Source organism: Cupressus sempervirens, chromosome 1 (genome assembly GCF_028749045.1).
Source record: "Cupressus sempervirens isolate cs-2001-9-10 chromosome 1, ASM2874904v1, whole genome shotgun sequence".
In the NCBI taxonomy this organism is placed as follows: domain Eukaryota; kingdom Viridiplantae; phylum Streptophyta; class Pinopsida; order Cupressales; family Cupressaceae; genus Cupressus; species Cupressus sempervirens.
Window position 1 is genome coordinate 796,115,235 of NC_143118.1, and position 23,330 is coordinate 796,138,564.

Sequence of the window (23,330 nt, forward strand, 5' to 3'; positions counted from 1 at the left end):
AAAATGGGTTTTGAAAGGGCCCTAAAACTTGAATACAAGATGTAAAACAAAACACCCACTTACCCAACCCGAAAGATAAGCATTATGCACAACTAAGTGAAACGGGGCAAAAACACAACAAAACTAAGAAAGGGGGTGAACCTCTGACACAGGACTCGAAGAACATTATTAATGAAATTCAGAGTTCGAAAAATTCTAATAAAATGAAAAAAAAATCATTAAAATTCGTCTATAATAAAGTGTGTCTATCTTTCTCTTTAGAAATCACAAAAAACATACTACATGGTTCTTTGATGAAGTATCTAAGATAGGAAATAGACACTTAGGGCCCGTTTGGTGCCCGGAATTGGAGTGGAATAGGCGTTGGTAAATTCTAAAAAATTTCAATTCCTCGTTTGGGTGCATCCAATGGGATTTCAGAATAAGAATATATATGCCACTTTTGTCCAAAAAATGGGCATTTGCCATTCCAACCAAATAGGTGGAATAGAAAATGTCCATTCCTATTCCCTATTTCCTTTTCTACAAAACATAATATTTCGGGTCCGTAAAAAGTAAAAAGTATGGCGCTCATTTTTATTTGGGCTTTATTTTGCGTGAAGGAGTGAGTTTTCGCCATTGTCGAAGAACCCGTCTCCACCGTGCTTAGCAGATTGCGTCGGAGTTACATTTTGAGACGCGTTGCATGTAGTCTCCATTGCATTCCTTTCTTCCTGCTGAATCTAGCGGTATGTTCTTGCAGTCATAAGATTTGATATCTTTTTGATTTCCATACCATGAAAATTTGTGGGGGTTGTACAAGATGCTTCTGTGAATTTGTGTACATAGTTTACATTTTGTTGTATGCTAAGCACCGTTGATTCATTACTTCCCCTAATTTCATTCAAATGCTTAAAGAGGCTGTTACATATGTTCGCTCCAAACTCTGCCTTCGACATTTATAGTCAACTATTCCTACCCTATCCATCCCTGCGTCATACAAAACTCAACAAAATTGAAAAAATATAGTAAATACATTTACTAGGGTATTTACCATTTATCTCAGAGCAACATAGTTACTTCATGTATGATTTGTAATTGCACTTTGCTTAGGCTCTTTGAAAGCTAGTATAACAGCTCAGAGGCAGCTGTGGCTGCTAAGCTGCAAGTTGGACATCTAAATGCATGCTCGCCTTATACATCCGTTTCCTCTTGTTAAAGCATTTTAAGGGTTTTTTTCCTCTAGCCAGGAAAATGTTCAGTGTTGGTTGTGTGATCTTTGTACGTTTTGTACTGTATCAAAATAAAATCTTGCTGAAGTTGGTATACATTATCAGCTTTACCCCAAATATTGGATGTCAGCCAAAAGCAAGAAATAGTTATCATTGAAATATATTTATTCCTCCTAAATTAATTGTTGAACAGAAGAATATTTCTTTTCTAATTATATGATTGTGCTCTAAGATATCCCATCCTGTTCCGGGAATGTAATTTATGAATATTTAATTTAATTTTATCTGATTTTTTTGGTGTTTTATGGAATATAAATGGAGGAATTAGGAAATGCTTGGAAATAAATGCTTATTGGACAATACAATTCTAGGCACTTTCAAATTAAAACTTTATTCAAACCTATAAATCTGAAAGTTCAGAGAATGATTGATCAACACATACCGCTACAGGGTAATTGCTAGTTCTTAAAATGCTGATTTTTACACCAAAACCCATGTTCCACGCTTGATCAAATATTCAACATTCCTCCAAAATGATTACAATGATGTAGACAAAGGGCAGCTAGGAGGGGAACACTGGTACAGCTGGAAAATATATTGAATTCTGCCCTGAAATTATGGCAAAACTCCCATGCAGCCCTTTCAATAATGTACTGCTGGCTTTGAATGAGTAAGTCTAGACTGGAGGTAGAATCTGTAGACACCTAAAAACCTTTAGAAAATAAAGTATTTTTATTTTCTAAAAAAGTCCTGATGACATCATCATTTATTAATTAATTATTTAATTAATTAATTAATTAATTTTTATGCCATTAAATCCCTTTATCTTAATTAAAAATATTTAATTAAGGAATCCCTCCCAAAAATGTTTAAATCTTATTTAAACATTATTTTCTTATTTATTAATTATTTAATTAATAAATTGACCAAAAATCCTAAAATAAATAAAAAATTTATTTTTTGCCCAAAACTTGGCCAATCTTCTTGAGACCAATAACCTCTTCCAAAATCTTCTAATCCTTCTTTAATTTTGATTAAAGGCTAATCCCATCATTTCCTACCCCTAATCCCAACTCAAAATATTTAATTAAGATTAAATATTAATCCTCATGTTTATTAAAAAAGTTTTAATAAATATCTCCTCAACCCAAACCCTTGAAATAAATAAAACTTTATTTATTTCCTAAAAATCTAATTTATCCTCATCCTAAGAAGTTCTAGACTCTTCTAGAAAGTCTTCGTCCTCATCCTAGGAAATTCTAGACTATTCTAGAAAGTCTTTATCCTCATCCAAAGTCTAGACTCTTCTAGAAGATGTCTTTAAACCTAATCCTAATCCCCTCCTAACCTTGTCACATTCCCTAAACATGGGTTAAGAATTACTAACCCAAGCCAAAGTTAACAAATATCTCCTCCTTCACCCACCCTCATTAAATGCCATCCACTTGCCTATCCCTAAGCTAATCCTAAACCATCCTAATCCATCCTCTAATCATTTGCACAAGCCTAAGCAAGCTTAAAACCTTCCTAATCAAGTCCAAGTTGAAATTGCTCTCATCACCCTCAAAATATCTTAACCATAAAACTTTATGAAGTCCACTAGGTCATAAATGACTCTTACAAGCCCTTTTATTGCTCTTACAAGTCATTATGAGGGTCTTTATGAAAATTTTATCTCTTGAGCCTCCTTTGTTGACTCATCCTTCCCCTTTCCTCCATCCTCTCACCATGTGACATGTGTCACTCTTTGATTGGTTGTAAAGAAGCACAATCCATGTGCTCTTCTCTCATGCAATCTAAGCCCTCCATGAGCTTTTTCCCATCTTTGCATCCTAGCCCTTGATTCCTCAAGCCTCTTGCCTATAAATTGGATCCTTCCCCTTTGCAAAATAACACAATCCATGAAGTAAAGTTATAATGCTATTTTGAGAGCCAAATCCATACTAAAGCCATCTATCCACACCAAAAATCTACAATCATCCATTGAAGCCTTTGGAAGCATATTGAGCATACATCCTATCCATTTAGATAAAGCCACTCAACAAGAGAGCTTCTCATTGAGAGAGCCCATTAATGGCTCATATTCTCAATTGAGAGCTCATCTTAGTCTATCCTGAAGTTTATGAATTTTGTTTAGTTTGTAGAAGCTTTATTTAAATTTGGTTTCTATTAGCATACTAACATTGCTCATATACATTTTTCATCTCACATTCCATTCTCTCCTCTTCTGCTCTAGCCTTGGGCATTTTATTTTCTTATCTTTGATGCCATGCCACTTGTGGCATCACATCAAAGAGGGGAAAAATGTATACACCTAAAAACCTTTAGAAAATAAAGTATTTTTATTTTCTGAAAAAGTCCTGATGACATCATCATTTATTAATTAGTTATAATTAATTAATTAATTAATTTTTATGCCATTAAATCTCTTTATCTTAATTAAAAATATTTAATTAAGGAATCCCTCTCAAAAATGTTTAAATCTTATTTAAACATTATTTCCTTATTTATTAATTATTTAATTAATAAATTGACCAAAAATCCTAAAATAAATAAAAAAATTATTTTTTGCCCAAAACTTGGCCAATCTTCTTGAGACCAATAACCTCTTCCAAAATCTTCTAATCCTTTTTTAATTTTGATTAAAGGCTAATCCCATCATTTCCTACCCCTAATCCCAACTCAAAATATTTAATTAAGATTAAATATTAATCCTCATGTTTATTAAAAAAGTTTTAATAAATATCTCCTCAACCCAAACCCTTGAAATAAATAAAACTTTATTTATTTCCTAAAAATCTAATTTATCCTCATCCTAAGAAGTTCTAGACTCTTCTAGAAAGTCTTCATCCTCATCCTAGGAAATTCTAGACTATTCTAGAAAGTCTTTATCCTCATCCAAAGTCTAGACTCTTCTAAAAGATGTCTTTAAACCTAATCCTAATCCCCTCCTAACCTTGTCACATTACCTAAACATGGGTTAAGAATTACTAACCCAAGCCAAAGTTAACAAATATCTCCTCCTTCACCCACCCTCATTAAATGCCATCCACTTGCCTATCCCTAAGCTAATCCTAAACCATCCTAATCCATCTTCTAATCATTTGCACAAGCCTAAGCAAGCTTAAAACCTTCCTAATCAAGTCCAAGTCGAAATTGCTCTCATCACCCTCAAAATATCTCAACCATAAAACTTTATGAAGTCCACTAGGTCATAAATGACTTTTACAAGCCCTTTTATTGCTCTTACAAGTCATTATGAGGGTCTTTATGAAGATTTTATCCCTTGAGTCTCCTTTGTTGACTCATCCTTCCCCTTTCTTCCATCCTCTCACCATGTGACATGTGTCACTCCTTGATTGGTTGTAAAGAAGCACAATCCATGTGCTCTCCTCTCATGCAATCTAAGCCCTCCATGAGCTTTTTCTCATCCTTGCATCCTAGCCCTTGATTCCTCAAGCCTCTTGCCTATAAATTGGATCCTTCCCCTTTGCAAAATAACACAATCCATGAAGTAAAGTTATAATGCTATTTTGAGAGCCAAATCCATACTAAAGCCATCTATCCACACCAAAAATCCACAATCATCCATTGAAGCCTTTGGAAGCATATTGAGCATACATCCTATCCATTTAGATAAAGCTACTCAACAAGAGAGCTTCTTATTGAGAGAGTCCATTAATGACTCATATTCTCAATTGAGAGCTCATCTTAGTCTATCTTGAAGTTTATGAATTTTGTTTAGTTTGTAGAAGCTTTATTTAAATTTGGTTTTTATTAGCATACTAACATTGCTCATATACATTTTGGCACGCCCGGTGGGACCCCGCATGGGTCATCTTCATTAGCTTTTTTAGTCAAGTTTTGTATGTCATTTGCTGATTTTGGCTAATTTGGCATGTTTTTGTGATTGGTAGGATTGTATAAATTGGTTTTTTAGGTCCACATGAGCATGAAAAAGACAAAGGAACTCATAGTCTATCTCATAGTATTTGCAGATTTTTCAAGCTTATAGGTGGACAAAGGACTTGGAATTCTTCTTCCTCTTCTTGTCTATATTCTTCTTATTCCATCTACTTCTTCTTCTTCTTGTGGGAGATCTTGGCCATTTTTTTCAAGGAAGCAAAATCATACACACTTCTTTTTAGTGCTTAAAATGAACCCCCAAATCATACTTAAATCCATTAAAAAATTAAAAAATTGCAAAAAAGAAAAAATCTTTTAACAAGTGAAACTAAACCAATCCAATCATTTGCATCCTTGCAACATCAAAGTTTTAGATGCATTCATGCAAAGTTAGGAACACTTCATTTTTTGGAATTTAAAAAGAACTTCAAGTTTCCATTTCAAAAGGTTCAAAATCAACACTAAGTGCACACTAAAATCTAAATTAAACTCAAAGCATCAATCAAGGATAAAATGAACCTCATTTTCAAATATTTTAAAGTCCTTTTAAAAATCTCATGAAAATTAAGAGTCTTAAATGGTTGCCAAAAATTGTCCTAAAAGCTTTGTTATTTGTTCCAAACAAATGTCTTGTTGCAAAATCTTGAATGTTTCTTAGGTTTTTCATGCATCAAAACAATCTAGGAATATCATTTTTGGGCTTAAAATATGCAAACTAGAACACAAAATCTTGAATGAAAACCAAAGTCCAAAGAGTCATTTTCACTTTTGAGTCCAAAACAATAGGTTAAAACAAAGCACTTCAAAGATCTTAAAACAACACACAAAATCTCAATCTTGAATGCTCAAAGGAAAATACTTGAATGTTTAATCACTTGTCTTTGAATGCATGTTGCTAAAATCACTCTTGAGTGCTATGGATTAAAATCAAGTTTGTTTTTTTATGAATGCATGATTAAAACAACAAATCCAATCTTGAATGACATAGATCAAATAATCATCTTTTGAGGCATAAAAAGAATCCACATTTTTGAAATCTTCTAAGTTATAAAAACTAATAAAGATGCTTTTAGTAAGTTTGTAGTTGGACTCACCCTCTTTAATCACCGATCACTTTAACCATTGGTTGCAATCTTAGCGCCATCTATGGGGATGGGTCTACCTAAGAGGGTGTTAAGTGCTCCACAAAGATCAAACTCCATTCACTTGGGTCTTTAGTGGTTTTTTTTAAAGTTAGAAAATTCCTTGAATGCGCATTAATCTCACTCACACTTCATTTGGGCATAAAAATTGGACAAATCTTGACGTGGAGGGCCTCCGGGCACGCGCTTGGCAATTGAGTTTCACACATCTTTGTTTTGGGCTTAAAACAAACTCACACTCAATATTGAATTCCTAACAATCAATGAAAATTGCATGGTTTGGACGCATTTTCAATGACGCTCGCATTTCTTATGTTGACGATCTCTCGACTTTCATTATGCTGACGATGCTGTCAAATTGGAATGAACATTGTATGCCATAATCATAAGTGTCTTCAATCATAGCTTACAAAATCTAAATCATCAATTGGAATAAATACGTGTCTTTTAAAGCCCAAGATCATGTATGTGGTCTTGTTTTACACTTTTTAGGAGGCCTGCTTGGGGATTTCATCACCCCTTGGGATGACCTCAACTCCAGCGTTCCGGCGGAGTATAAAAATTAGGAGGTGGATCCAAAGACACCTCTCTTGGAATCAAGATTTTGTCACTCAGGCTAAGCCTCAAGGAACTTTATACCCTTGAGAAGTGAAAGAGGAGAAGTGGGTTACCGCTCCTCTCGGTTGTGTGACATCTTTTTGGTTTCATCTACGGATTTGGGCTTCACGTACCTTGTGTATATCGAGGACTCCCTAGCTATAAAAAATTTCATCCTTGTAGAAAGCTTCCTAGGATGTTGGTGTGTTTGACGTGCTTGCTCAAAAATTTTGTCTGCTTATTTGTTCATAGCTTTTGAATGAATGTTTGCCAACTTTGGTCAAAATCCCAAAAAAAGAAAAAATCTCCCAGCTCAAGGCATACTTAGCGAAGTCATTGCCTCATCAGAAAATCATCCAAGCTCCCCCACTGCAACCAAATCTATCTAGTTCCTTGCTTTAGAAAAATCCCAAATCCAAAGTCTCTCCAAATCATCCCCCCCTAGCCAGCTAGAAACCCAATCCAAAATCACACCCAAGCCTTTAGAGAGTTGTTGTCATTCTGCTAGAATTTTTTATCCAATCAATCCGACCAATCCACCAACCTCACCAAGGTTATCCCTTTGACAGAGCTTTGTCTAGGGTAATCTAGCTTTGTCACTTGTTATCCCTCATCACCTTGAGCTAAAGGTTGGGATCCACAAGTGGTCAATCCTGTGTCATGCCCATAGGATCATTAGTCTATCCTTAAGTTGACACAATCACCACGAATCCTGCACATAGGAAAGAAAAACTCTCACTTTTTGATAGCATGCCCTTGAAGTCTTCCACCCACAAGAAAGCCAAAAATCTCTAGCCAATCCTCCTTAGGTCTGTCATACAGCTTTGACTCTCCCTAAGAAATCTTTCATCAGCCAATCCAAAATCTATGCTTAATCCAAATCCAACCATGAGCTTCCGTGTTCATCCATATGCAAGACCCCATCCCCATCAAACTCATCATCAAAGCATGAAGTACCAATCCTATCATGATGTGTTTGGTCGCATTGTCCTTGCTCCCGCCACCTCCTATTCCAATAATGATGAAAATCTTGTTGACTATGATGGGTATATTGAAAGCCTTAGAAACATTCCCCCAAGCATCCCCCAAAATCCAAGAGTTATTCCAAACTATCTAGTCATGCCATCCGATATTCCAGCTTCCCCTCCATCACCCCATCAACCAAGCTTCCAATCTTCCACCCCCATCACACTAGCTATTCCTATCAATCCACCTCCACCTTTGACACACGAGTCTCCAAGGAATCTCCTAGAGGAAATACAAGAAAAGTCGCCTCCAACAGTCGATAAGCCATGTCATCTAATCCAACCATGTGAAGTAGTCAGTGATGAAGCTTCCCCATCTATAATATCACCTCCATCTCCCATAGCTATCATCCCCATACCATCCATCAAATTGCTTAAAATCCTTCCACTTCTCGCAAGCATCAAAATCCCACCACCTGTCAAAACCCTCCAAATCCTATCCACATCGCCTCCAAGCATTTCCCAAATCTCTCGTAATGACCCTTATGCATCCATCTTCCCATCTCAACTACTGAATCTCCCATCTATCCATCCGCTGCCTTTGAAGAATCCATCCCTTCACCTCCTATCGCACCATCCACTCCAAACCAATCCTATCAAGATCCTGCCCAAAAGCATGTTGACATCCCCCAAAGCATAAATGAAGATATCATCATACCATGCCTTCCATCCATAGTGCAGTCACCATCTCCTCCATCTCCAAAACTTCGAGCCATATCTCCTCCACTACAAGATACCTTGTCATCCCACCAGCTACATCAAGATCCTATCCTTCCATCTCCCCCGCTCCATGCTTCCATCTTACCACCTATCCAAGCTATTCCACCATCTATAATCTACCCTCTTGGTTCACTTACATTCATCCATGGTGGCCCTCTCTCAGCAGAAGAATTAAGAACAGTATCTCCCCGTTGCAATACACCTAATAAATCACTTCTACCATTTTCTGAAAGCAAAAATTTTCCTCAGCTTGTTCAAATGCTCAATCGATGGCATTATCAAGTTCAAGGTTTAGGACTAAAAGAGCAAGGAATCAGAGAGCCTATTATTGCACAAAAAAATCTAGGATTTCATGGTCTTGGATATGTATCCAAAGGCTCACCATCTAAAGGTGTTGGTACACCACACCCCCAAACCAAGCCTATCTCCAAGCCCACCATGCCAGCCTCCCATCACTCCTTCAAGAAATCTTATGTCATCCCCCCTCCACCATCTTTGCAACCCAAAACAACCTACCATATCCCTCCTTCATCCACTAAATCCATTTTGGGTCCCTATGTCCCAAAATCTACCATCCTCCATCCTCCTATTAGCCATCATAAAAATTATATTCCATCCATTCCTATGCAAGATCAACAAAGGCACATATTAGGGCACATCATCCATCATCATCCCCCTACATGCTCTTTCATATCCTCTCCATCTCACAAAGCTTCTCCTAACCATCTTCCCAAAGCTTACCACAACAATGTAAATGCCAACTTCAAAATGCATAAAGCTAAAAATCCACATCCTAGGCAATCATATGTCTATTCTAAAAGACATACTCCAAAAAGGCAAAATCCAATCAAAGAATGCAAAACAATGCAAAAGCCTACGAAAAGAAAATCCAAAACCATGTCGATCCCCAAGAAAAAAGTTGAAACCCAATGCATAATGGCATCCACCATTGCTAATCCCCCATCTAGTGACTCATGTCCCCCATCTCCTAACTCCATCTTGGGTGCCTATATCCCCAAGCACACTTCCACAAATCCTCCATCACGCCCGCATCTACCATCTATCCCCCATATGCTCTTTTCACACCCATTCCAACATGTGCCAATGTTGCTCTTGCAAGCATCCCCATCTCATGCTCCTTTCCAGCATTTTCATCCCTCCATCTCCTACCATCAATCCCATCTAATCCGATCTATTGCATAAATCACACATCCGGTGTACCAATAGCTAGCAACAAAATTGAACATTCCAACAGCCAGTGAAAAATCTCAAAAAAGCCAAAATAGCTGAAGAAAGCCAAAATCATTCCAACTAAGTCCAAAGTCAAAAAGTCAAAAAAGAAAAGAAAAATAAAGTGTCCACTGGTGAAAACTTGGCAATTCAAGCGCCTTGGACAAGTACCATGATGAAAACTTGGCAAACAAGCGTCATGCGTAATCCCACCATCCCCAGCTTAGCCTATCACCCTCATGCTTTTGGTCATCTCTTGACATCCAACTCCATCTTCCAATCTATCCACCTATCCTCCATCCTCCAGCTTCCATCTCACACCATCCACTAATCTTATGCAGCTTCAGCCAATCATCTCAGCTATCATCCATCTCCCTAGCCCCTTCAGCTTTTTCCATCCTAGCTTCAATCCTATCACATCCATCATAAGACCTCCTTTCGCATGTTATCTTCTGATTGGGGGCACTATATTCCTTGGAGATCTTGTCTTGTCCATCCTCCCTTGTCATTGGTATCTAGCTCTAGGCTATCCTCACGCAAACCCAATGTCATCTCTTTATATCCATCATAATCCTAGCTATCTACCATCCTATCCAACCATCTCATCCAGTTCCTCTAGCTATCCTTGGTCACAAAATCTCTTATCACCATTGGATGCATCCTGCCAAATCCATATCTTTCGCTATCACCCCACCCTTAGCTTTCGCATCTTGCACAACATCGAACCATCTCGCTATCCTATCATCCTAAGCTTTTGCCTGCTTGTAACTATCTTGGTCCGTTAGCTTGTACCATATCTTGATTAGCTCACTTGTAAATATCTTGGTCTGTCAGCTTGTACATCCTCTTTAGCTTAGTACCATTGCATCTATCCAGCGTTCATGTCAGTTCATCCTTGATCAGCATCTTGCACCCATCGCACATCTTGGTTAGCTATTCCAATGCATCCTTTAGCTAGATTTCCTATCACCAAAGTGTTATCTTCCTTAGTTCAGCTTGTCAGACGCATCACTCATCCAAATCCACCAGCTTTGGTGCTCTCCGATAGGTCCTTGCAGGATATAGCTTTCCTCATGTCTGATCTTGGTCTGTTAGTACCTTGTCCTACCCATCTCGTTGGCAAACGGCTCTCTTTTGGATTTTCACTTTCTTTTGATTTGGGATCTTCCCTTTTGGGTCTTGAAGTATCTTTTCCAAGCAATCTCCTTGTTCCCTCCTCAAGGTTGCCACGATCTTCCATATCATGGTATGCTGCAAATGGAGCAATTAGAGCGTAAGGTCTTGATCAGGTCTTTCGTTTGTTTTTCTTTTCTGCTTGTGGGTTCTCCAGTGTCGTTTCCACGTTGCTTCCTCTAGGATTCATGTGTGATGCTAGGGCAATCCTTGCGTGTTTGTTTTGAGTTAGTTTGTCAGTCCTTTGGACGGTTGGTGAAAAGGCCTTGATGTTCTTGGTAACCTTGGCAATTAACCAATAGTCCTATAGCAAATCTAGTGCTCAACTACATGGTGGTACTTCTCTTTGAAGTATCCCCCCGCTCAAAAAGCTTCAATGGTTTTCCTTCATCTCCATTATCCCCTATCCATATCCAGCATCCATCTCTCCTACCCCAGCTTATGCATCAATATCTCTTTGAATCACTCATCACTCTTAGCTTTAGGGATCCACAATCCTAGTCTTAGGGATCCACCAATCCAAATCAATCCACCAAGCCTCATCTTTCGAGATCCACAATCCTAGTCCTAGGGATCTCCGAAACCCATCTTCCACCAATCTGACTCTTTGAAATCCTATTGCATCAGCTTTATAATCCCCTCATCCATCTCCCTATCCTGGATTCCTTTTTATAGCGCTCTGCTCCTTCATCCTCCACCTTCCCTAAAGTCTTAAGCTTGCTTCCTCTTGTGCCTCTAATTCTCCCTTTATCATTCTCCCATAGTGAGAGTTTGAGCTAATTTAGCCCCTTCTCTTTGCCAATCTGAGTTTCCTTGCTCATCCGAGATTCTTGTACTTTTCAAGAAGCCATCGAGCCTCGCTTTCTCTCCCCGCCGCCTTCTTGAGGGGGCATCTCACAGTCCATTCTCTCCTCTTCTGCTCTAGCCTTGGGCATCTTATTTTCTTATCTTTGATGCCATGCCACTTGCGGCATCACATCAAAGAGGGGCAAAATGTAGACACCTAAAAACCTTTAGAAAATAAAGTATTTTTATTTTCTGAAAAAGTCCTGATGACATCATCATTTATTAATTAATTATTTATTTAAATAATTAATTAATTTTTATGCCATTAAATCCCTTTATCTTAATTAAAAATATTTAATTAAGGAATCCCTCCCAAAAATGTTTAAATCTTATTTAAACATTATTTCCTTATTTATTAATTATTTAATTAATAAATTGACCAAAAATCCTAAAATAAATAAAAAATTTATTTTTTGCCCAAAACTTGGCCAATCTTCTTGAGACCAATAACCTCTTCCAAAATCTTCTAATCCTTCTTTAATTTTGATTAAAGGCTAATCCCATCATTTCCTACCCCTAATCCCAACTCAAAATATTTAATTAAGATTAAATATTAATCCTCATGTTTATTAAAAAAGTTTTAATCAATATCTCCTCAACCCAAACCCTTGAAATAAATAAAACTTTATTTATTTCCTAAAAATCTAATTTATCCTCATCCTAAGAAGTTCTAGACTCTTCTAGAAAGTCTTCATCCTCATCCTAGGAAATTCTAGACTATTCTAGAAAGTCTTTATCCTCATCCAAAGTCTAGACTCTTCTAGAAGATGTCTTTAAACCTAATCCTAATCCCCTCCTAACCTTGTCACATTCCCTAAACATGGGTTAAGAATTACTAAGCCAAGCCAAAGTTAACAAATATCTCCTCCTTCACCCACCCTCATTAAATGCCATCCACTTGCCTATCCCTAAGCTAATCCTAAACCATCCTAATCCATCCTCTAATCATTTGCACAAGCCTAAGCAAGCTTAAAACCTTCCTAATCAAGTCCAAGTCAAAATTGCTCTCATCACCCTCAAAATATCTCAACCATAAAACTTTATGAAGTCCACTAGGTCATAAATGACTCTTACAAGCCCTTTTATTACTCTTACAAGTCATTATGAGGGTCTTTATGAAGATTTTATCCCTTGAGCCTCCTTTGTTGACTCATCCTTCCCCTTTCCTCCATCCTCTCACCATGTGACATGTGTCACTCCTTGATTGGTTGTAAGGAAGCACAATCCATGTGCTCTCCTCTCATGCAATCTAAACCCTCCATGACCTTTTTCCCATCCTTGCATCCTAGCCCTTGATTCCTCAAGCCTCTTGCCTATAAATTGGATCCTTCCCCTTTGCAAAATAACACAATCCATGAAGTAAAGTTATAATGCTATTTTGAGAGCCAAATCCATACTAAAGCCATCTATCCACACCAAAAATCCACAATCATCCATTGAAGCCTTTGGAAGCATATTGAGCATACATTCTATCCATTTAGATAAAACTACTCAACAAGAGAGCTTCTTATTAAGAGAGTCCATTAATGGCTCATATTCTCAATTGAGAGCTCATCTTAGTCTATCTTGAAGTTTATGAATTTTGTTTAGTTTGTAGAAGCTTTATTTAAATTTGGTTTCTATTAGCATACTAACATTGCTCATATATAGAATCGCCTTGGTTCTTTAGCCCACAAACTGACTTAGTCTTGCAATTTGCTCATACAATTCTTGCAATCTGCTAAAATAATTCTGTAATCTCTTGAATAATTCTAGAAATCTCAATAAATGATGCCCTGGTATAAGTTCTGAATGAAGTAGCCCTTGGGTGATCTCTCACATCTGCAAGCACTGTCCTCACTGAGGGATTTCCTTCTCAATAAGCTTGAATCTTCCGAAGCAACAAGCCCTTTCTCTCCAAAACACTTAATCAGTTTTCCTGTATATGTCAAGATGGTGTCCAAAATGCCTTTTTACTTCCTTTTTCCAAACTTCCAAAGTAGCAAGCCCTTGCTCTCCAAAACACTTAATCGGTTTTCCTGTATATGTCAAGATGGTGTCCAAAACGCCTTTCTACTTCCTTATTCCAAATTAGCACACATCTTAGGGTTTGCAAATTTATTTAAAAACTATAATTCAGAGCCCCTTCATTATTTAATAAAATAATCCTCAAAATGGTCGTCCTTTTGGTAATTGACGTTTATAAAGTCACTTTATTATCAATTTAATAAGTAAATTACAATTTATTTTCAAAGTCGCTTTATTTTCTTAATTAAGTTGTTTTATAGTAAAGAAACTTTCATTTGAATCAAGAATTAAAGTTAAGTTAATATTAACTTTAATATTTATTTATAATCATATTTGTCCACTGATACTAACAATTGATGCTGAACTTGTGGCCCACTGGTCTTTATATATATATTTTAAAATAACTATATGTTGTATCAAATATTGACATTGTGATTATTGCATTCATGGAGTTATAACTATATATTAATGGAGTTATAAGCTTCATGCATCATGTTGTATTTTGATAAGTATCATTAGTATTTGAGTTTGCTAGTAAGGAATTACTTATGCTTCTAAAAAATTCTGCCAATATGCACATTGAGTTCTCACAAAATTGCTTAGCTAAATTCAGATTGCTAAATTCAAATTGTTGTTACAGATTATTCAATGGATCCTACTAATGATATAGAAGTTCACGGAAGCATTGATAGGAAGATCACCCTCTTGCGTATACTTGCTATTCTACTTGCCACCCAAGCAGTATTCATAGTAGTGTCTTTCGAAGAGGCTAGAATACACAGGCATAAGCGAAGAAGAGCTTCTTGTCTTTTCTATAAAAAAATTATATATTCCAATGAGATAGATTGCCATGACCAAATACGCATGAGTAGAGGAGCTTTCTTCAAACTCGCTAATATTCTAAGGGAGAAAGGGAGCATACAAGATATGATAAACATGAAAATGGAAGAACAACTAGTCATGTTCCTTCATACCCTCGGCCACAATTTAAGGAATCGTAAGATTGGCCATAACTTTGGTCACTCGGGAGAGACAGTGAGTCGCTACTTCCACAAGGTCTTGAAGGCTATCATATCGCTCCACAACAATTACTTTTTGCCCCCTTCTCCAACTACTCCTTTAGAAATAGTTGGGAAGGATCGTTTTGATCCGTACTTTAAGGTAAATCTCCTAAATTGAAATCAATTTTGTTGTTTGACTCTTTAGCATATTGTTAGATATTTGACAATAATAATTCCTATGCTAGGATTGTATTGGTGCTATTGATGGAACCCATATACCAGTGACCATTGATGTGGACAACCAAGAAAAATATCGTGATAGAAAGGGAAACCTATCACAAAATGTAATGGGTGTATGTTCATTTGACTACAAGTTTCAATATGTTCTTGCTGGTTGGGAAGGGTCAGCTGCAGACAGTCGTGTTCTTGCTTTAGCTCTATCAAGAGCAGATCCACTACTAGTCCCCCCTGGTATATTAAAATCTATTTTTAATGATTATATACTCACTATTGTAAATTGTAGTTTGTATGTTATTTCCAATCTATTAACTTCTTTTTCCTTTTATATAGGAAAATTCTATTTAGTTGATGCTGGCTATCCAAATGTTCCTGGATTTCTTGCCCCTTATCGGTGTACACGGTACCACCTAAAAGAGTTTGTCAGAGAAAATCCAATCAATAATGCACATGAGTTATATAACCACCGACACTCCTCACTTAGAAATGTGATTGAGCGCACATTTGGTATTTTGAAGCAACGTTTTCCTATCCTAAGGCATGCGACGTCCTATAGTATCATGACTCAAACAAACATTGTGTTAGCATGTTGCATACTACACAATTACATTACCATAGAGGACGGTGTTCCACCCGATGTGGATATTGAACAGGATGACGATCATGATGGGATAAATGTGCCAAATCTTGAGACTTATGGGATGACTCAGCGCGATAGAGATGATTGGGAAAAGTTTCGAGATGAAATAACACAAAGGATGTGGGAGGACTATAGATCTCGCCATTAGTTGATATTTTTACTTGCATAGACACTTCAAATTTGAATTGCTGGAATACTCTGAATATGACTTAAATTTGACTCAAATATGATGCTACATTGTATTGTATTGTATTTATCAAATATATTTATGTCATCACTTGCATCAAGCTCTAAGTGGAATATTAATGTTAATTTCATTCAACTATGTAAGTCTTGTTTCAGTCTACTATTATCTATTTGTTTATAGTTGATGTCTTCGAATTCTTATTGTTATCTCTCTCTCTATATATATAAGATATCAACTATTGTTCTCTCTCTCTCTCTCTCTCTCTCTCTCTCTCTCTCTCTCTCTCTCTCTCTCTCTATATATATATATATATATATATATATATATATATATATATAAGATTGCAAATAAACTCCAATATATTGTTGTTTTCTGATGGTCTCATATATTGTTGTTTGCAAATAAACTCTAATTTATTGTTGTTTGTAAATATTGCTGTTTGCAAATAAACTCCAATATATTGTTGTTTGTAAATATTGCTGTTTGCAAATAAACTCCAATATATTGCTGTTTGTTGATGGTCTCATATATTGTTGTTTGCTAATAAACTCCAATATATTGTTGTTTGCTAATGGCCTCATATATTTCTGTTTGCAAATAAACTACAATAGGATTCAATTTGAACATTTGCAGCCTTCATCGAAGTGGTAATTTTCTCACCCTATTAATATTGTTAAAGAGCTTCATGTATCTCCAAAGTTCAACTCAGCCATTATGATAGTAGGATAGATGATTGTACCTTGTTATATTATGTCTGAATTTATAAGATTGTTTATATTTTGATTTACCTTGGAATCAAAGTGGGTACCAAAAGAGACCCAGTCTATGATAATAACAATGTTTGGGTAGACACTGTAATTGGGCTTATTTTACATAAGACACAATAACTTTAACTTAATTGTACCCTGTCTTCAATGTTTGTTATTACCTAGTTATGCTATTGATTATATCTTGTCACAAGTGATCCATATCTTGTTTGGGATGACCAGTGAAATTTTATAAGAGTACTCACAATTTTCCACCTGAAGGTTTCAAACTAACTGTCATAGGCATGTGTAAATACCATGTCTTTGAAATCTTCCACGTCTTTGAACTCTGAACTTGTCATCAGATTTCCAAGTCGTTGAATTTTGAACTTGTCATCAATCTGACCATTTTTTATGGAACATAATGTAAAACATTTTAAAGAAATATATCAAGTGTTGGGAAAGAATAGTGGCTGCACACAAGAAAGTGTGATTCATGACATATGTTCTAGTTAGTTGCGAAATTCAGATTGTTGTTTGTATTTTCACATATATTGCTGTTTGTATTTACTCATTATTTATTGTAAGTTTTGCAGCATTATATCAATTGCTTATATCAGACATAAAAATCTCATTCACAAATCTAATGACAAGCATACATGAGGAGGTTCGTATGCACCCTGTTTATACACCCGTTGCTACCCCTGTATCTACCCCTGTTGTTGATACTTCTAAAAGTCCAAAAGTGATATGGACTAGGGAGATGGAAAGGAAACTCTTGGATTTGCTCCTAGAGCAATTTCAACTAGGAAGGAAAGGTGAAGGTGGTTTTCGCAAAGAAGCATGGACTGCCATAGAGAAGAAATTTAATGAAGAGTTGAAGTTAAACCTTGGAAAAGAAAACTTCAAAAATAAGTTAAAAACATGGAAAGCGGGGTATAGAGTAATGAAAGAATTGCGCAATACAAGCGGGTTTGCTTGGAACGAGACAATGCAATGCATGGATGCTGAGGAAAGCGTATGGGATGAGTTGTTGAAGGTAACATATTGTTCAAGATATTTTTGAATTCTAATGTTAGAAAAATATCTAATAATTTAAATATGCCAATGTGTAGAGAAAGGAGTTCAAGACTGCAAAAGTGTATAAAAGACAGCCATTCAGCTATTTTAATGATCTAGCAGTCATAGTGGGGAATGACATGGCGGAAGGAAATGCAGCGGCAACACCACAAGATACTGAAGATGGTAATCTTTTTGCTGAGGCTGCTGATCTAGATGATGATGAGGGTTTCCATACCCCTGTGAATGTTGCTATTGATTTAGATGAAGATTTCCTTCAGTCAAATCAATCCACTACAGCCACTAGAAACAATCCTTCCATACCATCATCAAGGAGGCAAAAGAGGAAGAAGGCAAGCATGGCCGCTTCTTTGGATGCAATATCTGAAAGCATCCGGATGATACAGGAGGGAATAAGTAAGCCTCACACTATCCAGGTTGATAAAGAGGATACTAAGAAGGATGTTGCAAATGTGTTAGCTGCCCTGAAAGCTATCCCCAGACTTGGGCGTGACACTATGAATGTGGCATGTGACACTTTTATGAATGAACCTACAAGAGCTGTTTGGTTCTTAGAAATGGATGCAGAGGCAAGGGAGGATTATGTTCGATATAAGTTTGGAGGAATATAAAGGTGTTGGATTATGCTAGAGAGTCATGTTAAACCTTGTTAGATTGAAGTTCTTAACGAGTCTATAATGTTTTGCTGGAAAACAACATTTATGCTAACTGTCACGTATTATTATTAACTATTTCAGTTGTTACGGTGTCAAACATTTTTATTGAACTGCTGTTCTAGATATGATATATTGTAATTTATTTTTGATATTGCAGCCTTTTTGATATTGTTATTGCTTTGTCAAACTATTTAAAAATATATTTATTCAATTATGATTATTTGAAACATTGTTCAATGCATGGTTGATCCATATGAGTGAAATCTACAGGCAAGGTCGTTCAGAGATTCGTTCTTTACTTTTTTCCTGCATTAATATCCCCTTTATGCTTTTTCTTCAATTGTTTGGTATTTTATTGTATGTAAATTAAAATATCTTCAATTGTTTACTGCACATCAGGCATACATGGTAATCTCGTAGCTTCTATACAATGATAACATCCATCATGTATCATTTACATTGGAATTGACTTAATTTTAAAGACTGATTTGTTTTCTTTTTGTAGGTTTCTAAGGTTCCTCTTTGGCTTATGTTCCATATCACATTAAAGTAAAATGATTTTACTTACTCCATGACTTTAGCTATGTAATTTTTGAAAGTTATTATTTAAGTTTAAAATTTGTTGAATAAATTATTTGATGTCCAAATCAGCAGTTCTTAATAAACTACCAAACCGATTTTTGATGTTTTGAATAGAAGGTTAACTAGACTGTTGTCATTTTTTGTTGTGTTCAATTTGCTGTTGGAGGCATTTGAATGACATTATTTGTTAGGGAGCTCTCATCTTTATTTCATGGTATAGCTATTCTGTAGGAATTTGCTTTCCTGTCTACTCTACAGTTAAAGCTATTGAAAGCAAAAATAAGGGAGACCTGGATCAGTGGTTGATTTACTGGGCAGGTATGTGCTAGTATCCACCTGTCCCTGAAATTGCACACTTTGCTAAAGAAACAAATATTTCATTTAACTGCAAAAGCTTATAAAATTTTACTTATTTTCATATTTCATGATTTTCGAAGGAGCAGCTATAGTATTATTTGATGCTTTTGAGTCAAGGATCTTCCCAACTCATGGTTTTTTGTAGGTCCAAATTTTTTTTCACATGCTATTGTGTGTTGTATTGCACTAGTATTTTTCCCATTGTTCTTGGCCACCATTCATCTTCATTTGACATTCCTGACTATTTACTCTACCACTGATTTTACTCGTCCTATTAATATATTGTAATTGCTGCATGGCAATCTCTTTATGGGGCTGAACTGAAGTTTTGTTTGGTTAAGTTCAGTTTTGTTAGATAAATGCACTGATTTTTCTATTTATAGCTTGTTAAGAAACACCCATAATCAATATTGTTTTTCATCTTTTAGTTGATCAGTTTTGATTATAAATCTATATCACATTTGAAGGTTCAAATTAGTTAGAGGTTGATTAGTAGTGGGATTTTTTAGATTTAAAATTCTTTTTTTCATAGGTTTGTGTCCTCTTATTCATTGGAGATGAATTTCTATATGTAGTTTGAATTGACAAAGATGTTAGTCCAATTTTAAATAATGTTAGTAATCATCCATTAGTCTACTTGCATGAGGGTTATAAATGTACTCAAGATATATATTCGATTATGATAAAATCTTATTAAAAAGATATTTTTTACTTTTATGTACTTACACTATATGAATTAAGTAATGTTGCACTTTGATGTTTTTGTTATTGTAATGAATGTCTATTGAATGGGGTTTTTGTGTTTGATATGGTCATTGATGGACCTAAATTTGCCAATGCTTTTGTTTTTTTTAATGAATGTCTAATTGATTGGGTTTTTTGTGTTTGGTATGTTCATTATTTCTATAGCATTGATGGACCTAAATTTGCCAATGTGTGAGTGTCGCACTGGCCCCGTAGCAATGAAGACTTCACACACAACAAATAATTCAGAACGTAGATTTTTGTGCTGTCCAAATAGTCAAAAGGTTGTTACTAATTTTTCGATGTATGTTTATATTTTATGGAAGAAATAAATTGTGTCAACTACTAATATAGATTTGGTATTGCAGGGTGGTGGTGGTTGCAACTTCTTTCAGTGGGTCGATGATGTCCCAACAACATCCGTAGCCAAATCTAGAACACATGAAAGTAATGATTGCAAGTTGTGCCAGATTAGAGAGAGTGAAAACATGTTTTTGCGACGCATGTTGTGCATTATAATTGTTTCACTCGCACTAATCTATTGGAAAGAAGTGCGTAGAAGTTAGACAAACTATTGTGGAATGTATGATTTATACTATTTTGTCGTTTTGAACTTATTTTTGATCGAGGAAACTACATTATTTTTGTGGGCTCAAAACTATGTATATTACTAGTTTCATGACTAAATGATGAAGAAATTGAACTAGTTTCATGATTATTTTATTGTGTCTAATTGCTCATGATTCTTTAACTAAACTCCATAAAATGTAAAATAAAATAATTTACATTTTATAAAATAATTAAAAAATTTTAACCAACTCAATAAAATGAAAAAGGGATTAAATATTAAATTAAAAAAAATAATTGCAAATTGTGCAAGATTAGTGAGATTGAAAACATGTTTATGCGTTGTTTCACTCGCACTGGGAAGGAGTGCGTAAAAGTTGGACAATTGTAGAATGTATGATTTATACTATTTTGTTGTTTTGAACTTATTTTTTATCAAGGAAACTACATTATTTTTGTGGGCTCAAAATTATGTATATAACTAGTTTTATGACTAAACGATGAAGAAATTGTACTAGTTTCATGATTCTTTAACTAAACTTCATAAAATGTAAAACAAAATAATTTACATTCTATAAAATAATTTAAAAAATTAACCAACTCATGTAAATGAAAAAGGGAATAAATATTAAATTGAAACAAAAAAATAACTTAATAAATAATCCTATTCCAATTCCAAGTTTGCACAACCAAACGGAGGATAGACATATTCCCTATCGAATTCCGGGTGAACCAAACGGACCAAGAATAGCGAACCCGGAATAACAAATGCATGAATAGTGAATCCAGAATAACAGATGCCTATTCCCAATTCCTGTGCCCGCTGCCAAACGGGCTCGGGCATGTTTGGTTGCTAGAATATAAATTAAGCATTGGCATTCAGAATGCTAGCTTTGGGATTTTGGAACTTGGAATCCAGATTATGATTAGGGAATCCAATTTGGGACTGTTTGGTTGACTAAGAATTCATTGTGAGAATACAGATTTCCTCCGGTTGGTTGCACATTGTGGAATTGGAATACTAGCCAAAATAACATGCAAAATATTATCACCCAGCTGTAGCATTATCAGCATGCAAAAAAATTCAATACTTATTTGGTTTGTTGAAGTCCAAACATTTTTAACAAGTATAAAAAGATTAAGTCATGTTGAAAGTAAACATTATCATAACGGATGAGGACGAGATTGCACTAATGGATACTAAAACTTTTATGACTCTTGCTCTATAAAAAAAATACCATTGATTATAATTCACATAATTATTGATATGAAATATGTATATTGTTCAAGTCTCGTTGAATGAATCCGAATCACAAGAATTGATGAAATAAGAGTCAGAAACATCTCATTAAAAAATATATATTTGTAGAGATCCAATAAAAAAATTGATCATCACAACATTCAAACTCACAGGTGCAAAGTTTAAATTTTTATATTAAATTTTTACGAAATCTTACTTGGAAACACTTTTATGCCAGAAAAAAAATCAATAGAGTAGATTGTTTTTGTCCTGCATACAATTCATTTAACTGAGAAACAATGTATGTGAAAAAGTTATTTCACCAAACTTTTTTGCAGTAACTACTGAGGCGGATCAGGCGGAAAAAGCCTGATAAATTACTCAATAGTGGCAAATATATGAGCAAGTAATAGCAGAAAATTTCCTCCCCATTTAAAAAAATTAAATTTCAAAAATTAATGCAAAAAAAAGTGCCCCCAAATGGACATCCGGAAGTCAAACCCAATCAAAGTTTACTTTAGTTGAAATCCTCATTTTCAAAAAATGGGATTTAAAATGGGAATTAAAATGGGAATTCCAAATAACAGGTATTTGAAAAAATTTGGAATCCTTGTTTGGAGGTCAAATTGGGATACCGGATTCCACTTTTTTCCAATTCCAATTCTGATTGTGCGGACCCAAACAATGGATTAGAATTTTTTTAGAATTCCGAATGCCAATTCCATTCTAATTCCAGCTACCAAACGGGCCCTTAAGGAAGATTGGAAGATTCGGAAACTAGAAACATTGAAACAGAGTCGGAAGAGAATAGGGTACCGTTTAATAATTTTGCACCAAAACAAACTTTAGCAAATCGTCGACAGTGAAATCCTCCACAAAAATTTACAACGTGCTCTCTAAACAAATTCCTTTGGCCAACAATAGAAAAGTCCATCCAAAGTGAAAGCCCGTGTAAAATTAGAGGCCTCTTTTTTATAAATTTTATCATATATTTATATATCAACATATAAAATTCAAACTAAAAATTTGAACATATTTCTGTTTATTTTTATCTATTCAAATTAAATAATATAATTTTAGTCTTAATAATTGAAAACATTTGTATTAATATTAATAGATTAATATATTTTTATTTTATTTTAATAAATAATATTTAACCATTTTATTTTAAAATATAATATAATTTTAAATTTAGCATTGATAAATTATTTTAATATTTTAATGGGCTTATAAATGGATTTAGTATTTATATATTTTTAAAAATATCAAATATATATGAAGCAAATTTAATGTTGATTTTTTTCTGAATTTTTTCTCCTTGTTGAACTTTATCTAATTCAAAATTTTATTGTTGTTGAACTTGAATTCAAACCTTATGACATAGGGGTGAACAATAAGTGCCACAACACAATCTTTTAGAATTAAATTTTTTCCTT

General features: G+C 35.0%; 1 protein-coding gene across 1 annotated transcript; it reads left to right on the forward strand.

Annotated features, from left to right (window-relative positions):
- The first annotated feature begins 17,314 nt into the window (after positions 1 to 17,314).
- On the forward strand, positions 17,315 to 18,359 carry LOC149580274 (uncharacterized). Its single transcript, XM_089803974.1, has 2 exons — positions 17,315 to 17,686; positions 17,784 to 18,359. Exons 1-2 carry the CDS (start codon positions 17,315 to 17,317, stop codon positions 18,357 to 18,359), a joined length of 948 nt encoding a protein of 315 aa, XP_089660100.1.
- Positions 18,360 to 23,330: the final 4,971 nt, after the last annotated feature.